This window comes from Urocitellus parryii, chromosome 4, assembly GCF_045843805.1.
Source record: "Urocitellus parryii isolate mUroPar1 chromosome 4, mUroPar1.hap1, whole genome shotgun sequence".
Classification (NCBI taxonomy): Eukaryota; Metazoa; Chordata; class Mammalia; order Rodentia; family Sciuridae; genus Urocitellus; species Urocitellus parryii.
This window is the reverse complement of record NC_135534.1, coordinates 78,497,103-78,517,399: the sequence shown is the minus strand read 5'-3', so window position 1 is coordinate 78,517,399 and position 20,297 is coordinate 78,497,103. Positions and strand designations below refer to the sequence as shown.

Below are 20,297 nucleotides of genomic sequence, written 5' to 3'. Positions count from 1 at the left end.
AGACTCACAGCTCACTAATGAATGTAGGCTGTGGTAATTTGGATTTGGGGTAGGATTTCTAAGTAGTCAACATAGTACCTCTATAATCTTTAGAATCTTGTTATCAAGAGAAATATAACAAATAATGAAATATTGAAAAGTGTACCTTTTATTAGTTGAAAAATGCTAAAGAAAAGCAAAAGTGAAGTTCCTGAAATGTCTGTGTGTGTGTGTGTGTGTGTGTGTGTGTGTGTGTGTGTGAAAGAGAGAGAGAGAGAGAGAGAGAGAGAGAGAGAGAGAGAGAGAGAGACAGACAGACAGTGAGGGAGAGAAAGTTTAAGGAAAGACCATTTAAAAAGTACTACCTGCAGTGGTTATGAGAAACATTGTACTAAAATATAATAGTGTGCATTTATCATGTTTTTATTTTCATGAGCTCTCAATGACCTATTTCCAAAGCCTGGGACATCTCTCTCTCTCTCTCTCATCAGGATGTAATGGTAGATAGAAATTGCTCTGTGAAAATTCTCAAGAGCATGAATGTCAGAAGGAGACAGATGTGTAGAAGAAAATAAAGAATGTGTACTTAATACAAAATGCATGTTGATGATTTATAGATTGGGAGAAAGAGATGAGAGAGTAACAAGTTTTACTGCTTATTCTTAGTGGATTTAGATTTATAATCTATTTAGAATAGAGGATGGTTATAAAATATCCTTATAAATGCAGCATGGATCTGTAATGTGGTTGAGGATATTGGCTGTAATTTTATCCACAAATGACATGCAACACTTTTGGCAATTAAGCCATTAAAACATGACCCAATAGTTCTGGAAGGTTTAATCAAAGAATGTAAAAAAAATACCACTGTGAAAATACAGGAATAAAATATTCCTACTTTGTTCTTATAATGATCACTTTCTCTGAACTGCCTAATATCAGAACTGTTTTGAGAAGAATATTATTTATTATAAAATTCAGAGCAGTTCTTTGATTCAGTTTGTTGCCAAAAAACAGCTTTGATTGTTTGGAAAATAAAATAATGCCCCAGCCCAATCTCATTTTCAATTGGCTGCTTCAAAATGCCTTCAACTGGTAATGTTGGGTAATATCCTTAAACTGGACAGATGCCAATGACGTTTCCAGATTTCATTTGTTCTCCAAATTATCTTACTTTTCCTTCCCTAACAAAGTTTTAAATCCCACTTCTATAAACCCTCATGGTCTCTTCAGTAATTTTTGTTAAATAATCTTCTTTTTTACTAATTTTTTTAAAATGGCTTTTAAAAGTTATATATGACAATAAGATTCATTTTGACATAAAAGCATGAAATATAATTTATTATCATTCCATTCCCAGTATACATAACTTTAATGCACTTTTACTTAGCTAAGTTACTCTCATTTATAATAACAAAGAAATAACAATGATACATACAGGATATAGTACATATTTTGCCAGGAATTGTGATATGTGCATTATTTCACTTAATTGTTGTCATCTTACTATGAGTTAGGTGGAATTATTTTCCCAGTTTTACAGATTAGGGGGCTGAGATTCAAGTAAGTAAATACCTTACTCAAAGTACAGCTAGTTCTTAAACCCAGATCTGCTTGCCCCCAGATCATATTTACTTCTGTATGCTACCCCATTCATTCATGCACCCATCCTTCCATTCATTCACTCATCAAATATTTGTTGATAAGTTACCATGTTCCAGAATTAGGCACAGTTATTCAGGACACAAAAGTGATTAGGGCATAATATGTGGCTTTGAAGCACATAGAGTCCAGTGGGGAAAAACAGAGAAGTTCAGTTGGTAAGTTACTACTATAATTTAGACCTACAGGTAGAGAAATGCACTATATTCTATTGGAAGAGAACAGAAATTCTCCACCTAATTTATATTAAGTTTTATTTTCTCCTTGAGTTAAATTGACCAAATCATGAGGGTATTTTTAAAAGACAAAACTAAGAACATGTGAGATCATGGAAGTGCATGGGCCATTGAGGGATTGCCTCTAACTGCCTGATGATAGCATATGGGTGTTTATACACATATGTACATATATGCCGCAGTCTGGCTGGGCACGATTCAGGAGCCACTTGTCCAAAGAAATGAACTTTATTTTTAGAACCACACACGCCAAACAAAACCGCTCCTCAGGAAAACCCCTCAGAGCCCAACTGCCACCACCGGCTTCCCACAAGCCTCTCTCCCAACCACAAGCCTCTCCACCTCCCACAATCCTCCTGCTCTTGAGGCCGATTGGCTGGGTCGCGTGGGCAGAGCCAAAAAAGTCCCCCAATGAGCAGCTCCGTAGTCTGAAAGGGCAGGGAAACAGCCCAGTGAGCACCACCACAGAGGAGCCAATCAGCTAGATGTGGCTGGGGCCGCTGTGAGCCAATCATCAGCTGGCAGTCTGAAAGGGCGGGGAAACAGCTCAATGAGCATCTCCAATGAGCATCACCACAGAGGAGTCAATCAGTTAGATGTTGCTGGGGCCGCTGTGAGCCAATCATCAGCCAGCAGCTGGAAGTTTGCTGGCAGCTGGAAGTTTGCTGGGACCCCTTCGGCTGTGGCTCTCAACATCTCCCCCTCTCTGTTTAAACAACAAGCATGTGGCTTAGGGACCGTGCCTGCCTTAGGTTGTCCAATAGTACATATGGTCCTTTAGTACCATTGCAATTGGATCTTACCCGTCACTGACGGCCGGTCCAGTATACAGCCACACCTGTGGAGAGTTCTTTGTACCGGGGGCAGGGTGAGGTTCTTTGCCTCACCTCTGTTGGCCCCCAAATTTTAGCTGAACAATCATGACAAGCAGAAGGGAGGAAGATACATCAAGCCAATTGACGGATCCTTTTGGAAAAATTGTACCACCGATGACATCATCAGCAAAAATACCCCAACACTACCACAAGTCGCTGCACCAACAGATAGTTCACAATGCATACAGGTGATACATAGTCCAGGCAAGTTCTGCAAGCAGTTCAGTGATGGCTATTGCAGAAGCTATAGATTGGTTTTATCTTTGTCTTCACCGGCACTGGGATGAAGACAGGAATTCTGGCAATAATGGCTAAAGAAAAAATTATGTAATATTCCACAAGGCACTAAAAGAAAACAATTTTCTTAACAATTTACATTATCTTGAAGAGAATTATTAAATATGATGAAAAGGAAAGGTGAAAGTAAACAAACAGATCTGTTAACCTCCTTTTTTGTTCACATATTAATTAAAACAATCCTCAACAATTGTTTACCCAATTTAAATTAAACCATTTAAATCAAGTGAATAAAAAAAAAATATTTGGATCCATTTTTTCATGAGCGCTCATCATATATGATATATGGACATATGTACATTCAAACATATAACACAAAACACAAGTGTGCACACATAATATAGTATATACAACACATAACATAATAGTAAAGGCCTTATAACTTTTTACAGGTGAAATCTCCATTGCAATGTTTAAAAACTCTATAGTCAAAAAAAAAAAAAATAGAACTGATCAGCAAAACATTAACCTAGGTCTGTATGAGCTCAAAAAACAAAATAGAACTTCATGATGTGGGAAAGGGAAATAATAAAATAGATATTGAAAAAAGCATCCTGGTTCTGTCGCAGATGTAAGGATAGCCAAACTGGAGTTTTGGATATCAGCTGTTGTGGATTTGAGCCAAATCATCTTCTTTTTGGTCTGTAGAAATAGCTTTAGTTAATCTCTTTGGAATCCAAATTGGCTGCTGTTCTCCCTGTGGAAACACACAAATAGACCCCCGACTCCAGACAATTACTGGGTCAGGACCTTTCCATTGTCCTGTTAGAATATCCTTCCAAAGTACCTTGGGCTTATGCACATTTTTTGGACACATATGCCTTTCCACAGCACTAAGTCCTGATGAATCCAAATTTAAAAAGTTTAGAATAAAAAGGATTATTTTAAGTTTATCTTTGGGGAATATATACCCCTTTCCAATTCCGTCTTTTTGCTTTAATAAGTACATTTTAATAGTTTGATGACCTCTTTCAACTATGCCTTGTCCCTGTGGATTGTATGGGATTCCTGTTATATGAGTAATGCCAAATGATGAGAAAAATTGTAAATTGTTTAAAAGAGGTAGAAGTATAACCAGGGGCATTATCTGTTTTTAACTGTTTTGGAACACCCACAGTGGCCAAATTTTGTAAGCAATGAGCTATAACATCTTTAGTTTTTTCTCCGGGATGAAGGGAGCCCATCAAAAATCCAGAAAAAGTATCAACTGTAACATGCAAATATTTTAATTTTCCAAATTCTGGCAAGTGTGTGACATCCATCTGCCAAATATGGTTAGGTATCAATCCTCTAGGATTGACTCCAAGATTAACTTGTGGTAAAAAGGTCACACAATTTTGACATTGTTTTATTATTTGTCTAGCTTGTTCCTTAGTTATTTTAAAACGCTTTTGTAAAGTATTAGCATTGACATGGAACCTTTTATGAAAATTTATAGCTTCTTCTAGTGTAGAGAAAATATGTATGTCATGTGTAGTTTTATCTGCTAAATCATTGCCCAAACTAAGGGCTCCAGGCAATCCTGTATGTGCCCTGATATGTCCTATAAAGAATGGATCTTTTCTGTCCCAGATTAGACTTTGTATAGTGGAAAACAAAGAGAAAACATTAGAGGAAGGGGAAATCCTACCAGCATCTTCAAGGGATACTATACCATTAACTATATACTGACTATCGGAAAATAAATTAAATACAGAATCTTTAAATATCACAAAAGCTTGTAATACTGCATTAAGCTCTACCTTTTGAGCTGATTGTTTGGGTACTAAAAATGTAAAAGTTTGATCAGGTGTAACTATTGCTGCTGTACCATTATTTGATCCATCAGTGAATATATTTGGAGCATTCATGATAGGTGTTTTTCTTGTCATTTTTGGAAAAATTACAGGATGCAATGACCAAAAAGAAAACAAAGGATTAGATGGTAAGTGGTTATCAAATGAAACATTAGATTTGCACATGATTATTGCCCAAGTATTTAACTCTTTAGCTAACTCATCAATTTGATTCATAGTATATGGAGTAATAATTTTATTGGGAGAAATTCCAAACACTCCCTTTGCTGCTTTTATTCCTTTGAGTATTAATTGTCCTACAGCCTCAGGATACCTAGTAAGAATAGTGTTAGGAGAATAAGATAAATGTATCAATAATAATGGACCTTGCCAAAATACTCCTGTAGGAATATTTTTTGTTGGTAGTACAATATATAATAAAGGCAAAGTTATATCAATTCTATCCAAATGCATGTTTTCCATATATGTTTCAATGATTTTTAATGCCTTTCTTGCTTCAGGCGTTAACATTCGGGGTGAATTTGGATCTGATGGACCTTTTAGGGTATCAAATAAAGGTCCCAACTCTCCTGTTGGTATACCTAGATAAGGCCTTATCCAATTTATGTCTCCTAATAACTGTTGAAAGTCGTTAAGTGATTTGAGTTGATCTACTCGTATTTGAATTTTTGGTGGATGCACCATGGTTGAGGATAATAGAACTCCTAAATAATTAATTAGAAAATTTAATTGTACTTTATCTATTGCTATCTCTAGATTATAACTTTTTAATAAGTTTGTAAGTGTGGCATAACATTCTAGCAATGTGTTTTTAGCTTTGTGTGCTAATAATGCATCATCCATATAATGAAATATTTGTAGTTCAGGATTTTGATTTCTAAGTGGCTGGATTACTTTTTTAACATAAATTTGACACATAGTTGGGCTGTTAGCTATCCCTTGAGGTAATACTTTCCATTCCTATCTCTGATCAGGACCTTCATGATTCAGTTCAGGGATAGTAAATGCAAAACGTGGACTGTCCTCAGGATGAATTGGAATTGAAAAAAAAACAATCTTTAATATCTATAACTAAAACATACCAAGCTTTTGGCAAAGCAGACAATTGAGGGATCCCCGATTGAGCAGGTCCCATAATAACCATCTCATTATTAATGGCTCTTAAATCTTGCAATAATCTTTATTTACCACATTTCTTTTTGATGACAAAAATGGGAGTATTATGGAGAGATACAGAAGGTTGTATATGTCCTTCCGCTAATTGTTGTTTGACCAGGTCATGGGCTGCTTGTATCTTTTCTTTAGTCAGGGGCCACTGAGGAACCCATAGTGGTCTTTCTGATTTCCAAGTAATTTTTATTGTCTCAGTGGCCCTTTCTGAAAATTCAACCCATGTCTGTCTGTTCCTTGATCTATTTGTATTGGTGCTGCTATACCTTGTTCTTGTTTTTCTAATCTTTTTCCTTTCCTAAAACCTTGTCTAGTCATAATAGTGGGTGCATTTTTGTTGATGTTATTTGTTAATGTCAAACCTAATTGATCTAGGACATCTCATCCCCATAAATTTACAGGAAGATGATCCAGTACATATGGCTGTATAGTTCCTTCACATCCTTCAGGATCCTTCCAATCTAATACCATTGCACTTCTATGGGGATTAGTTGCCACTCCTAGGCCTCGAAGCGTTTGAGTGGCTTGTTGTAATGGCCAATGTTTTGGCCATTCTTGATGAGAGATGATGCTAAGTTCTGCACCTGTATCCAGTAGCCCATTAAATTCATGTCCTTGAATATTTAGTTTTAGCATTGGGTGAGAATCTAAATTTAAAGAAAGCATAGCCAAATCTACACCTGTGGAGCCTAATCCCTTGGAACCTCTTTCTACAGTACGACTGGAAAATTTATCATGTCGGCTGGGTATTATTAGTAACTGCGCTATTCTATCTCCTGGTGAATTTACTGATATACCCTTTGGAGAACTGGCTATAATTTTTATTTCACCTTCATAATCGGGATCAATTACCCCAGAACTTATCATAAGTCCTTTTAGAGTAGAAGAGCTGCGTCCCAATAATAAGCCTACTGTTCCTTTGGGAAGAGGTCCTTTTACCCCTGTGGGAATGATTTGAATTCCATTCCCATATTTGGAGTTAGTTTTGATCTGGCGGAGGCGCAGATGTCCAACCCTGTGCTCCTTCTGGTTTGTCTGATGAGGGATCTGATGGACAATGTGTCCTGGGCACTACCCTGATGGGGTTGCTGGGTTCCTCCAGTGCTCCGTATATTTGTGGTTTTGGGCTCTGGAGCATTGAGCCCCCCTGTCCATTTTTTGGCAATGGAGCCCGATGCCTTTCTCCACGATATCGTGGATAAACACCTGGTCCTTGTTCGTTTTTTGATAAGGGAGTACCCTCTATGGTGGTTTGAGAAGGGCATTCATTAGCCCAATGTCTCCCTCTATGGCATCATGGGCAAATACCAGGTATTCTACTTTGATACCTAGTTTTGTTAAACCCTCCTCCTATGGGGCAATTCCTTTTAAAATGTCCTGTTTGTTCACAATTGTAGCATGTTCTTGGCCTTGCATCTAAAGCCTGTTTTACTGCAGCTGCCACAATTTGCCCTTGTTCATTAATGTCTCTGGCATCTAAAGCCTGTTTTACTGCAGTTGCCAGGACTTGCTCTTGTTCATTAATATCTCTACATAATTTAATATATGTGTTTAAATCTTCATGCTTCCATGGTCTAATGATATCTCTGCACCAACGATTTGCTTGGTCATAAGCCAGTTGTTTTATTAATGGCACTGCTTGTTCTGTATTCCCAAAAACTCTGGTAGCTGTTTGAATAAGCCTATCTACAAATTCAGCATAAGATTCATTAGCTCCTTGTATTATCTTAGATAATTGACCTTGTAAACCTCCATGTCCTTGTAAAGTCTTCCATGCCCTAACCGCCTCTACAGCAATTTGTGAGTATACACCAGGATCATATGCAATTTGTTGCTGCTGATCCTCATAAGGTCCCTTTCCTAACAATATATCTAGATTTCTCTGAGGATAACGAGCTGCTGAATTTCGCCTAGCCATCTCCTTGCAAAATTCCTCATTGGCAACCTTCCATAACAGGTATTGACCTCCATTTAGCACAGCTTTACACATATTAGCCCAATCTGCTGGCGTCATGTTCAAGTTGTTAATGGATTCGACCAAGCTCACAGTAAAGGGTGCTTGAGGACCATAGGTTGTTACAGCCTCTTTTAGCTGCTTCACTATTTTGAAATTTAAAGCATGGTGAATTTGCTGCCCCCCTACCTCAAATACAGGGCATGTTAATACTTGGGATCCTGAGATAGGATCCGAACTATCAACTGCAGGGGTTGGGGGCCTCCCAGCATATGGAGGTGGCCTTGTTAGTTGGACATTTACGTCCTCTGGTGATAGAAAGGTGTTAGTAGCAGTCTCCTGTAGAGGTGGTGCTGTTGGTTGGACACTTACGCCCTCTGGTGATAGAAAGTTGTTAGTAGCAGTCTCTTTTTGTAACTTTCCCTCTGATGGCTTTTTCTGCTCTAAGCTTTCTTCCTCTATCTTTGTCTGAACTGAAGGCTTTGGACTAAGCAAACCAGATACAAACGTCCACAATGGCAATGTGCCAACTGGCAGAGTCCCTGGGCTGTTCTTTTCTATTCTTTTTAAATCTTCACCATGATGGTTCCATTGTGATATATTTAACAACTCCTCCTTAAAAAGCCATGGGCTACATTTTTGTATTGTATCAATGTATGCCCTGATGGTTCTTGATTTTACTGAGATGCCTCCTTCTTCTAACAATTTACTTAACACTCTTTCAGTTTGTTTTTTACTAATTTCTGATCCCGTATTTCTACTATAATACAACCCAACAAGATGACGCCAAACAAAACCGAGACAGAATGAAATAAAAAGGGAACAACAAAAAGTCATTATAGCCTTTCTATCCTCCTGACATGTGCATCCGTCCTTTCTCCCTATCTGTTCCTCAGACGTAAAATGTTTTTCCTCAGATATGAGCAGTTTTTCTTCCGGCTCACTCATCTCCAGGGACAGGCAACTTAAAACAAAAGTGAAGCAAAACAAAAGAGGAATCTTAAAATGGCTACCCATCCTCTTGCCCTGCCCTCAGGGGCGAGCAGTTTACCTTATTACTTATCCTCAGTTGCTGCCCGTGCGAGCCACCAAATGCCACAGTCTGGCTGGGCACGATTCAGGAGCCACTTGTCCAAAGAAACGAACTTTATTTTTAGAACCACACACGCCAAACAAAACCGCTCCTCAGGAAAAACCTTCAGAGCCCAACTGCCACCACCGGCTTCCCACAAGCCTCTCTCCCAACCACAAGCCTCTCCACCTCCCACAATCCTCCTGCTCTTGAGGCCGATTGGCTGGGTCGCATGGGCAGAGCCAAAAAAGTCCTCCAATGAGCAGCTCTGTGGTCTGAAAGGGCAGGGAAACAGCCCAATGAGCATCACCATAGAGGAGCCAATCAGGTAGATGTTGCTGGGGCCGCTGTTAGCCAATCAATGCCAGCAGCTGGAAGTTTGCTGGCAGCTGGAAGTTTGCTGGGGCCCCTTAGGCTGTGGCTCTCAACACATATACATACATGCACATGCACTCAAGGGATGAAATCATAAAGAGAAATGTAGACAGAGGCCAGTTCATGAAGGTCCTAGGCTGCAATTTAAAGTAAATTTAGATTTTGTTGCAAAGATTAGGGAGAACCTTGAAAGGATTTTAAGCAAATAGGAAATATAATTAGATCTACATTTTCATAGATTTATCACAGAGCCACAGAGGAACCCAAGGCACCACAGGGGGCCAGTATATTCACTAGCTGGCAATTTTATTCGGATAGAAAGCAATAAAAGATGCATGCTCTCATAATACTAAAATGTACAATCAGATTGGTGTCTTAGGATGTCAGGAGGCACAATTAACAGAATGTCAGAAAGGAGCCATTTTTAGTGTGTGCCTACCCTTGTGAGGTGGGGTTATTTGGCTAGTATCCACAAGCACGGTTACTCATAAAGGTCTGCATAATAGAGTTGTTTTTTTTTTAAGTTTCATCCTTCATTAAAAGATTACTGTCTCTAATTATCCCTAAATTTGGGTTTTTTTTGTACTAGTTGATATTCCAATAACTAACTCATGAGAGAACTAAAAATGGTAGTATTCTGACTCAGTGTGTAGAATGTAAATAGGTGGTTTCCCAATGCAATTGATACTTGCAAGACTAGGGAAGTAAGATGTCAGAAAGAAGCTAGTCTCAGAAGCTAGTGAGTTACAGCCCTTGTGCTGCTGCTCACAAATCAGAACTGGAAAGAAAGGAAGATCACTTCAGTTGAACAATTCTACAAAATCTGAAGCACTGATGAGGTTGTCAAGATTCTGCTTCAGAGCTTAGTGTGAAGTTAATGGCAAGCAACAAGGATACATTATTGCTGAGTGACAGAGTAACTCTTTACTGACTCAGATGAGTTGGTTCCAGATGGGCCATACTGAGGCCATCTCTGGCTGGATTAGGTGGTGGAGAAGTATGAGCAAGCTGGAGAGGTGAACTTTCTAGTGAATAAGTTCAGCATGTGCAATTCTCCATGAGTTCTGTGAGAGTCATTTACTTTTCTGGTTCTGCCCCTACCTGAATAATCAGCTATTATACATCTTTCAGACTCGGTTGATTTTAGTTTTAGGGAATTTTTAGTTTGGAGGTTTTGTTGTGTTTTTGAGCCACAGATTGTCAGATGAGAGAGAAAGTGTCCTGAAGTTTTTCCTTTGTCAAAAGTATTAATTCTTGAGCTGAGGATATAGCTTAGTGGTAGAGGACCTCTGTCTAGCATGTGTGAAGCTTGGGGTTCAATCTCCAGCACTTAAAAATAATAATAGTAAAAGAAAAATTTCAAAATTCCCATTTTAATGTCCCTGGATAGAAATAGTGTCCATTTAATCAAAAGTGATTTATAACTTCAAAATCATTTTAAGCTCTGGACAAGTGGAAAACTATCAGAGTTAAACCATGATTTCAGAAACAAATATATGTATCACCCTTTGTACCACCTCACCTCTATCAGCAATCTCATCTGGGATGGCATTAGATATACAAACCTCAGACTTTAGACATACTCACTTGGAAAGATTTTATTTTCCTGTAAAATTATTCTGTGGATTAGGAGAGAGGAAGTATGCAGAATAAGCAGTACAGGTCTGGATAAAATAAATTAAATGTTCAATGAAGAATATCTGTAATGTTTATACCTTATTTTTTGTTTCTGAGGTAGTTCTCAGTTTTTTTTAATTAAAGAACTCTGAAATAAAAGCTTATCAGAAAAAAATACAAGAGAAGCAAATATTTTCCTAACAATTATATATTTATGTTAAGTTGATGTAGATAAATTAGAACAGTTTATTATTAGTAAGAGTATCTAATATTTTTAAATGTTTGATAGAGCTAGTCTCCATGGTAAAGGCTTATTAGGTATATTTGCATTTGTTTACATAAAATAGAAACATAGCTTGAAAATGTTGGGGTTTGATTTTTCTCATGTAACAAAAAGTATGAAGATAAGTGGTGGCTGGTGTTGGTACAGTGTCAGCAGATTATATCTGAGGTATCTACAGTTAATGACTGCAAGATAACTCCTTCAGCTTCTGTCAGTATGTCCTCCTTCTAAGCAGAAGAAGCAGGAGGAACAGAGGCATAAAAGGTACACAGAAGAGTTGGCCTTGCTCTGAAGAAGTTTCCCAGAAACCTGACACCAGATTTCTTTCAATCTAACCAACCAGAACGTCTTTCATGGATATCACCATTTGCAAGAAAGGGTAGGAAACACCTACCCCCCCTTTTTTTTTTTTGTTAAGTGAATATATTACTATAAACTCCAAAATTGGGAGTTTTATGTAACAGATGTTTTAAAGTAAACAATTTTAAAAATATCTGTTTAACACATTTTCCAAATTGATTTGACAATGACATGCTTTTCCTCGCTTTGCTGTTCTTTGGAATTCTTTTTGGGAAATAATGGTATAATCATTATCCAATTTTAAAAATAAGGGTATGCCCTTAAAATTATGACTACCTTACTCCTCAGATATCTAAATAAATTATATTTTAATTTATTATGTTATTAGGGTGTTTGGGAGGAGTCTGTAACAAGCATTGAAATATAGGATTTTAAGAACTACTGATTAGACATTTATCTTTTAATATAGTTCAATTAACTGTATTTATCATAGGTGATGAATTTCTAACTTGAGAGAAGTTCTGATATAAATGGTCAATCAATTCAGTCTTGGTCAATGATACAATTGAACCAATTTAGAAAATATTAATGAATTCTACTTTCAAGGATAAAACATTATGAAAAATTGTAAAATGTTTATGTTTTGGTGGACTTGGGAAGAAAATATCTCCTTAGAATTTTCATAGGACCATAATCCTTTGAGGAATATTTTAATTGGTTTTGTTTTAATATTTATTTTTAGTTGTAGTTGGACACGATACCTTTATTTAATTTATTTATTTTTATGTGATTCTGAGGATTAAACTGAGGGCCTCACATGTGGCAGGCAAGCTCTCTACCTCTGAGCCACAACCGCACTCCCTAATTGGCTTTAAAATAAAAATTTAAAATCTCAAGTTGATCTCATCTCATATTGCTGCAAGACTGAATAGCTGCCTTTAATTTCTATAATCTTGTTACATACATGAGAATAGTAATAAGTTCTTTTAAAGACTAGGATAAAGTCACTGCTCATAAATTAAAAGTAATGTACTTTGCATATTAGTCAAGATAAATATGCAAAAATGGTTTTTAAGTTATTTTTGATTCTCTTTCTGACTTCCTTAAAAAAGTAGGTGTTGCCAAGTAGTCAACTACTAGTAGTTTCATGCTCATTCTTCTTCCAAGACAATAAAAATGTTCTTACCTTGTGCAAAAATGTAGAATGGTGGTTACGAGTGGTTGGAGAGGGTAAGAAAGAGAAAAGAATGAGGAAATGTTGATCAATGAGTACTAAGTTACAGGTAGTTAGAACTTTTGATGTACTATTGCATTGTAAGGTGAATATAGTTATCATTGTAGGGTGACTATAGTTTTTATAGTAAAAACATTATAAAGAAATTATAAATGTTTGAGGATATGGATATGTTTATCCTGATTTAAACGTTGTATAATATATACATGTTCAAAACATCTCATAGTACCTGAATAGTGCTTAACAATTTTTGTTTTAAGGTATTGGTTAAAAATAATTTAAAAAGCATTTGAAATAAAGAACAGCTGATTCTCTAAGATCACTGAAACCAAATTCCACACTATAGTTCTTGTCTCACGCTGAACTTAGTCTATTTCTTGTATTCATATGGGGTCTCTCAGATGGTTCAGTGGTATACAGTAGTAGATACATTAGTATCACTAATGAAAAACATTTGATATTTGTGTGACCTTTGTGTTTCTTAGCAGGTTTTTTTTTGTGTGTGGTTACTTCTCCTTGACCCTTTTATGATGAAGGAAATCATTATACAAGGACAAGTAATTTGTTTGTGATCCCACTCCTATTAAATGGACAGAACTCCAAGTTCTCATCTCCTTGTCCAAAGTTATTTCAAAATACCAGAGAATCAGAGAATAGCTATGTGGGGACTGGGGAAGGTGTTTTGGTTGGAAAGTAGACAAGTAGAATAGAGATTTTCTTTTTCTTTCTTTCTTTCTTTCTTTCTTTCTTTCTTTCTTTCTTTCTTTCTTTCTTTCTTTCTTATGATTCCTCTCATTTTTTGTTGGTTAGGTAGTAAAGCAAAAAAAAAAAAAGTTTTCATCTCTTAGAAGATCAACACATTAAAGCAATTTTTTTTCCTTCATCCTACTTAATATGGTTTTCAGATGAAGATGCAAAACTTCTGCAAGGCAGATATGATTTCATTTTTATTTTTGAATCAAAAATAGTGTTCTCATGTTACCATCATATTAGCCAAATAAGTCAAATTCAGAAGGTCAAGAGTCATTTATTTTCTCTCATATGAAGAAGCTAGAGAGGAAAAAGGATAAGAAAGGTGGAGGTGGGTCTCCTAAAATATCAAAGGGAGATCAGTAGAAGAAAGGGAGCCAGGGTGAGAGAAAGGGAGTGAGAGGAGAAGTGCTAGGGAGTGATAATGGTCAAATTATATCCTTCTATTGTATATTGTGTGCATATACAAATATGTAGCAACAAATCCCATCATATGTACAACTGTAATGCACCAATAAAAATGTGGAAAAAAATAGTGTCATACAAATAATTGGTTACAAAGTACATGTTTACTGGTAAACTCTAAAATGTGGATTAAATGGATATAATAAGTATTGTACATATTGTAATTACGTGACCTATCAACATTTACTAATGTTCTGCTATATTTAGAGTACTACATTAAGTTTATCAACTTTGATTATTATTTCTTGAGATAAAAGAGATAAATAAAATATTTGGTCCCCGGGATTAAACCCACTGAGACATATTCCCAGTCTTTTTTATTTTATTTTATTTTTGAGAATGGATAACTAAGTTGCTTAGGACCTTGCTAAGTAGCTGAGGCTGGCTTTGAACTTGTGAGCCTCTATCCTCCTGCTTGAACCTCCCAAGCTTCTGGGATTACAGGTATGCAGTACCACAACCTATATCTATCTATCCATCTATCATCTATCTATCTATCTATCTATCTATCTATCTATGTTTTAAAGTGGTCCTCTTCAAAGTTTCCCTGTAAGACATGCATTAGTCATGATGGTCTAAGTTCTGCTATAGTAGTTAGTTAAACTTGAAGTATCCCTGAAAATGTGGAGAAACACTAAACAGATTTATTTCTGGCTCATGCACTGTCTTCTGTCAGTCTAGTAGCTCTCTAGAATAGCACCATTTGAGTGATGGCTCAGAGATTCAGTCTGTTTCTCTCTTCTGGTTCAACTCATGACTGTTAGTTCCCATGGAAGGAAAATAATGTTTTCCTGCCTCATTCTGGAAATAACAAGTAGTGCTTCCAGTCACCCTGATCAGAACTAGACACATGACCCAATCTTACCACAGAAGCCAGGGGAGTGTTGTCTCCTAAGTGGAAGAGAGAAAATCAGCAGCCAAACTGGTAGAAACATTTCATAGAGCTCTGAGTTCAAAGAATTGTCCATCAATTTATTTATTTAATAAATATTTCCAAGCACTTAACTGTTGAACCCAAAGATTCATAATCTCAATTGATCTACTATTACAGTGACTACTAACCATAAATGACATGTAGATCATAATACATATAAATTTACTTTTTTGAAAAGTTACTAGTTTCTGGAAAGTTGTTTTTATAAAGGAAACAAGGATATAAAATAGCAACGTCTTGTACAAATAAGTGTTTATCTTAATTTTATATGAAGATGTCTGGAACTGGGTAGTCCACAGAAAACATGGTGATTCTGCATTCATCAAAGATTACTATTTAGATGATAAAGTCAACATCCCAGACACCAGGGAGGAAGACAGATGGAGGAATAAAGAGATGAAAGCTCTGGCTAAGTAAGACAGCTTCTTAAAAGAGGATTTCCCATTTGTTGCATATGCACCTCCATTGTGTACCACATTAGCCCAAACACAGCCACGCAGCCAAAACAGATGAATGGAATCTGAGAAATGTAGTGTTATGGCTGGGGATTTTACTTCCCTGAATAAAATTAATATTCTGTTACTAAGAAAGGGAATATGAGTATTAAATAAATAATTAGCAATTTCTTTTGCAGACAAATGGGGGTTTCTCTTGCAGACATACACATGAACATACATATACACACATTTGAATACATAAACACAAGAAGACTAAGTATAGTTCCTTTGTGATTGTTCAGAAGTAGTTTTCGATTCTTTACCTTCCTCATGTGATTTTTCTATTTATATAGTAAATGTTTTAAGGTCTCCTATGGGCCTCCATTAATGGAAATACTATTGAACTTAGACATTGTAAATTGGTATTTTAATTTAGTCAAATATAGTAATATAATATTACCAGAACTTTAACTTGTCTGATGCTACATGATCATATTTACATTTCTTTACACTTAAAACTAATTTTACCTCATAAAAAGTATGCTTATAAACAAATATGTTTTAATATCAACAGTTCATACACAACCTTTTTTACTCCTTTAGGCTATGAGAATCTATTAGAAATAATGAAATAAACACTGAGTCATTGAAATTCCTAGATATTGGAATCAGCATGCTTGTTTGATACACGTCATGGAAAATTATTTTCATTTTTTCCAAACTTTGTCTGCATTTTCCACAGGCTGTACATTGATGGTCCATTTGGAAGTCCATTTGAGGAATCTCTGAACTATGAAGTTAGCCTCTGTGTGGCTGGAGGCATTGGAGTAACTCCATTTGCATCGATACTCAACACCTTGCTGTATGTCATTTTGATCCATTTTATCAGTTTAAATAGAGAACTTCCAATATTTTAGACATTTTCTTGTTTAGCATGAAATACTTCCATACAGATTTTTTTCCACTCATATTTCAAGGAATTCTACTAATTAAGGGAAAGGATAATTCAGTGGTTCTCAACATGTGGTCTGTAGCTCCCAGCATATTCCTTGTAAAAATAAGTCAATATCACAGGTATTAATTCCTCTTTCCTTTTACTTTTAAAAGTTACTCACTACATTCTTCATCACTGGTAAGTGGCACTACTCATTCATTCAATCAACAAATATTTTTGAATACCCATGTGCCCAATTGATCTTACCAGGTACTGGGTACACAGCAATGAGTGGAAGTGGAGTCTCTGCACTTAAAAAGCTTTCATTTAAGTTGAACAAGTGAAAAATAAACCAATGAGAAAACCATAAAGAGAACTATTTCAGAAAATGTTAGAATTATGACAAAAGTTTAATAGAATATAGAAATGAAGGACAGAACCTAGTGTAGAATTATGGTCAGGAAAAACTTTTTTATGAGAAGATGACACATAAACACATAATTCATTGGTTTATTACTTAGCAAATTGACAACAGACTGAAGAAAAGAAATTTCAAAGGTGAGACTGCCTAACTAGGAAATAACCTTCCAGTATTTTACTTCTAGGATTATAAGCAGAAGTTAACTAATTAACCTGAAAACACAATGTGACAACAGGAAGTCACGCTCAAATCTATCCTATTTACTTTTCAAGTAAATACAATTTGCATTAAAAGTATGTTTTATGAAGCAATGAAAAATAATAAGCCGGAGTGATGTGTTTGAATGGTATTTTATTTCTAGATGTAATTTCAGTATTTTTTTTGGAGGATCATACAAAAATAACCATATTCCAAGCCAGAAACCATTTGTTTCTGACAACACATTGCAAGTTATTTGGATACTTCATGTTATGAAAAAGGAAGAACATTTTCTTAACCTCCAGTCTACTTCATAGTTATAAGTAGGAAACCAGACTTGGAATAAAGAGTTGCTGGAACACATTACATAGTACGTGGTTGTGAAATCTCTTTCTTTAATGATTATTAAGAATGGGATAAACAACCAAATTTCTGGAATGCTTTCGGCTCATTTTGCCAGGAATCCAGGGCAAGACCAAGTGAACTTTGGACTCCTGTTCAGTGATAGTATTCACTGAAAATAGAGGAGTTGTTTTTCTAAGAGTTGGGGGAAAATATTATTTTGATCCAAGAGTTCAGTGTATGAACTCAAATGGAAACAGGTGATATGCATATGATATTCAATGGCATAAACACTCAGATTAATGATATATGCCATGACTTTGAGTCAGTACATTGTGAATTGCATTCATTTGAGAGTAATGATGATGTATCAGATAATGGAATTTAAATGACTGATTTTTCTATTGGTTGCTTGCTATAGTGAAAAGCAGATTTTCAAGAATGCAAGGATTCTGTAATTTGTTTTGTTATCCTAATAACTACCATGTTGTATTGTTTTAAAGGGATGACTGGAAACCATACAAGCTTAGAAGACTGTATTTTATTTGGGTATGCAGAGATATCCAGTCCTTCTGTTGGTTTGCAGATTTACTCTGTATGTTGTATAACAAGGTAACAATAGCATTTTTTTGGTTTTTCAATTTTTCATTAAAAATAGTTCTTTTGTTTCATATTACAAAAGCAAGAAATACTTGCTATAGGATAAGCAAAAATTCTCTTAAACCTAAACAAAATCAGAGATAAAATCTGTAAACAATTAGGTACACTTCATTTTAGATATGTGTATTTGTGAGTATGTGTAGGTATCTGTGACATACTTTAACTTAGAAACATTCATTTCAATTATTAACATAAGATGTTTAACAGATGTGTTTGCATATGCCTGGGGGTGGTGAGGGAGACTGGGGAGACTGATGGGGAGGAACATCAGCAGGATCTTGCATGCTCTTGCATGCTCTTGCATATTCAATTGTTGTTTCCGAAAGCTTTTATTCCTCATCTTCATCTTGAGTACAAAGACCATTACCATTGATATGCAATCCAGAACCTCAAAAATTTCAAATACTAACTTTTAAAAGAGGTAAAAGTAAGAATTCTTCACCTATTCTACTTATAACATTTTTAATTACCTATGTTTAGGTAATTCTTCTATGTTTATTCAAATTATACAAGTGATATACATACACGTCTTTGCTGCAGATATTTCAAACAATTCAGATAAAGTAAAATCTTTCACTAAACTTTCCTTACCCAATGTATATAATCAGTTATTTTATGAGTGTTCTCTCATATTCTTTATATTTTTATTCAAATTGAGTTTTTTTGGGTTTTTTATTGGTTCTTGGTATGTCTTGAATTTTTTTAATATTAATAAAACACAGAGCCACCTCATTCTTTTACTGCAGTAGAAAATTTCATGGCATGGAATTATATCATTTATTTAACAATTTCCTAATGTTGTGTATTTACTTCTGTTTTATAATGAGTATAGCAGAGGACTTTATTGCTCATGCCTCTGTGCATGTAGTCATTAATTTAGTCAGTCATGCTATCATTCAAAAAACATTTATTAATCACTTACCATGAGTCAGGAACTATTTTAGGAGCTGGAGATATGTCAGATAAGAAAATAAAACCAAGTTTCTAATCTTGTGGGGTTTATAGTCTTAACTAAAAATACTATGCCCTAAACCATATATTAGAGGGCATGTTTTCATCTTCACTTATATTGTGCGTTCAAGAATGAAAATGCCCACCTAACAAAATGCTCTTGCATAGAGACCTGAGTGCTGAGTGGAGGGAACAAGCACGCTAGTCATGTATCTTGTGTAGCACGAGGAGGAGCAAATTTGAGGCAGAGGAGTGTAATTGCATAGGTAAGAGCACTGATGCAATAGCATGCTTGATGTGATGGAGGAAGAAAGGAGGTCTGTGTGCATGAAGCAAGAACAAGAATGTGGTAGAGGCTATTGGAAAGATGGTGTATGTGCTTTTCTGGGGAAAGATAGATAATAGAAGGCTTTTGAACTTTGTGTAAAGTGAGAGAGAGAAAGAGATAGATAGATAGGTATGGATGGATTCTATAAATATACTGAGAAGAGTAGAAAGCAGGGAATTCAACTGATACTTGTACATGAATGTTCATAAAGCATTATTCACAATAGCTGAAAGATGAAAACAACCCAAGTGTCCATTGACTAATGAATGGACAAAGAGAGTGGGGAATGCATACAATGGAGTATTAATTAGCATTAAAAAGGAAGGAAACCCTGCCACAATGCTACAGATGAATGGACCTTGAAGACTAAGTGAAGTTAGCCAGACACAAAAGGGCAAATATTTTTCAATTCCATTTTTACGATGAGGTACATATAGTAGTTTAATTCATAGTGACTTAAAGTAGAATGGTGGTCCAGAGTCTGTGGGAAGAGGGAAATGGGAAATTGATGGTTCTCATTTTTTCCAGACTACTTCTTTTTGCAAGTATATTTTTTGCTTCATATATATTTTATAAATGGAAATCCAGTGCTAAATAGTTAAAAATAATAATAAGAAGAAAAAATGTCTTTTAAAAAATTTTTGTTTTGCTTTTCCTAACATGTATATCTCATAACACTATTGTCTTTTCTTCAATGAAAATTATATTCTTAAGGAGTAAATTCATGGATAAAATAAGAAATAATTGAAAAGTATTTAGGGGATTATGAAAATTATATTTAACATAGTAGTTTCTGTATCTGTAAAGCTAAAGAATTATTTCTTTCCACCACTTTCATCAAACCTAATTATTACCAGTAGGTCAGGAGGATTTGTGAATGTAAGAATCTGTCTCCTGTCCTTCTACGTACATATCTACCTATCATTTTCTTATAAATATTTGCAGTGATAATCAAGTTATATGTTAAGTCATAGACTCACATATATTATAATAGAAGAAAATCTGAATGTATGTGAGGAAGTTTAAT

The 20,297-nt window shown here is 35.6% G+C and overlaps 1 protein-coding gene across 1 annotated transcript in view; it reads left to right on the top strand.

The window, feature by feature from the left end:
• Nox4 (NADPH oxidase 4) overlaps positions 1 to 20,297 on the top strand; it is a 194,983-nt gene that overhangs the window by 160,234 nt on the left and 14,452 nt on the right. Inside the window, exons 14-15 of the mRNA XM_026401516.2 lie at positions 16,179 to 16,298; positions 17,835 to 17,943. Of these exons, the coding sequence (XP_026257301.1) occupies positions 16,179 to 16,298; positions 17,835 to 17,943 (229 nt within the window). The remainder of the gene's footprint in view (positions 1 to 16,178; positions 16,299 to 17,834; positions 17,944 to 20,297) is intronic.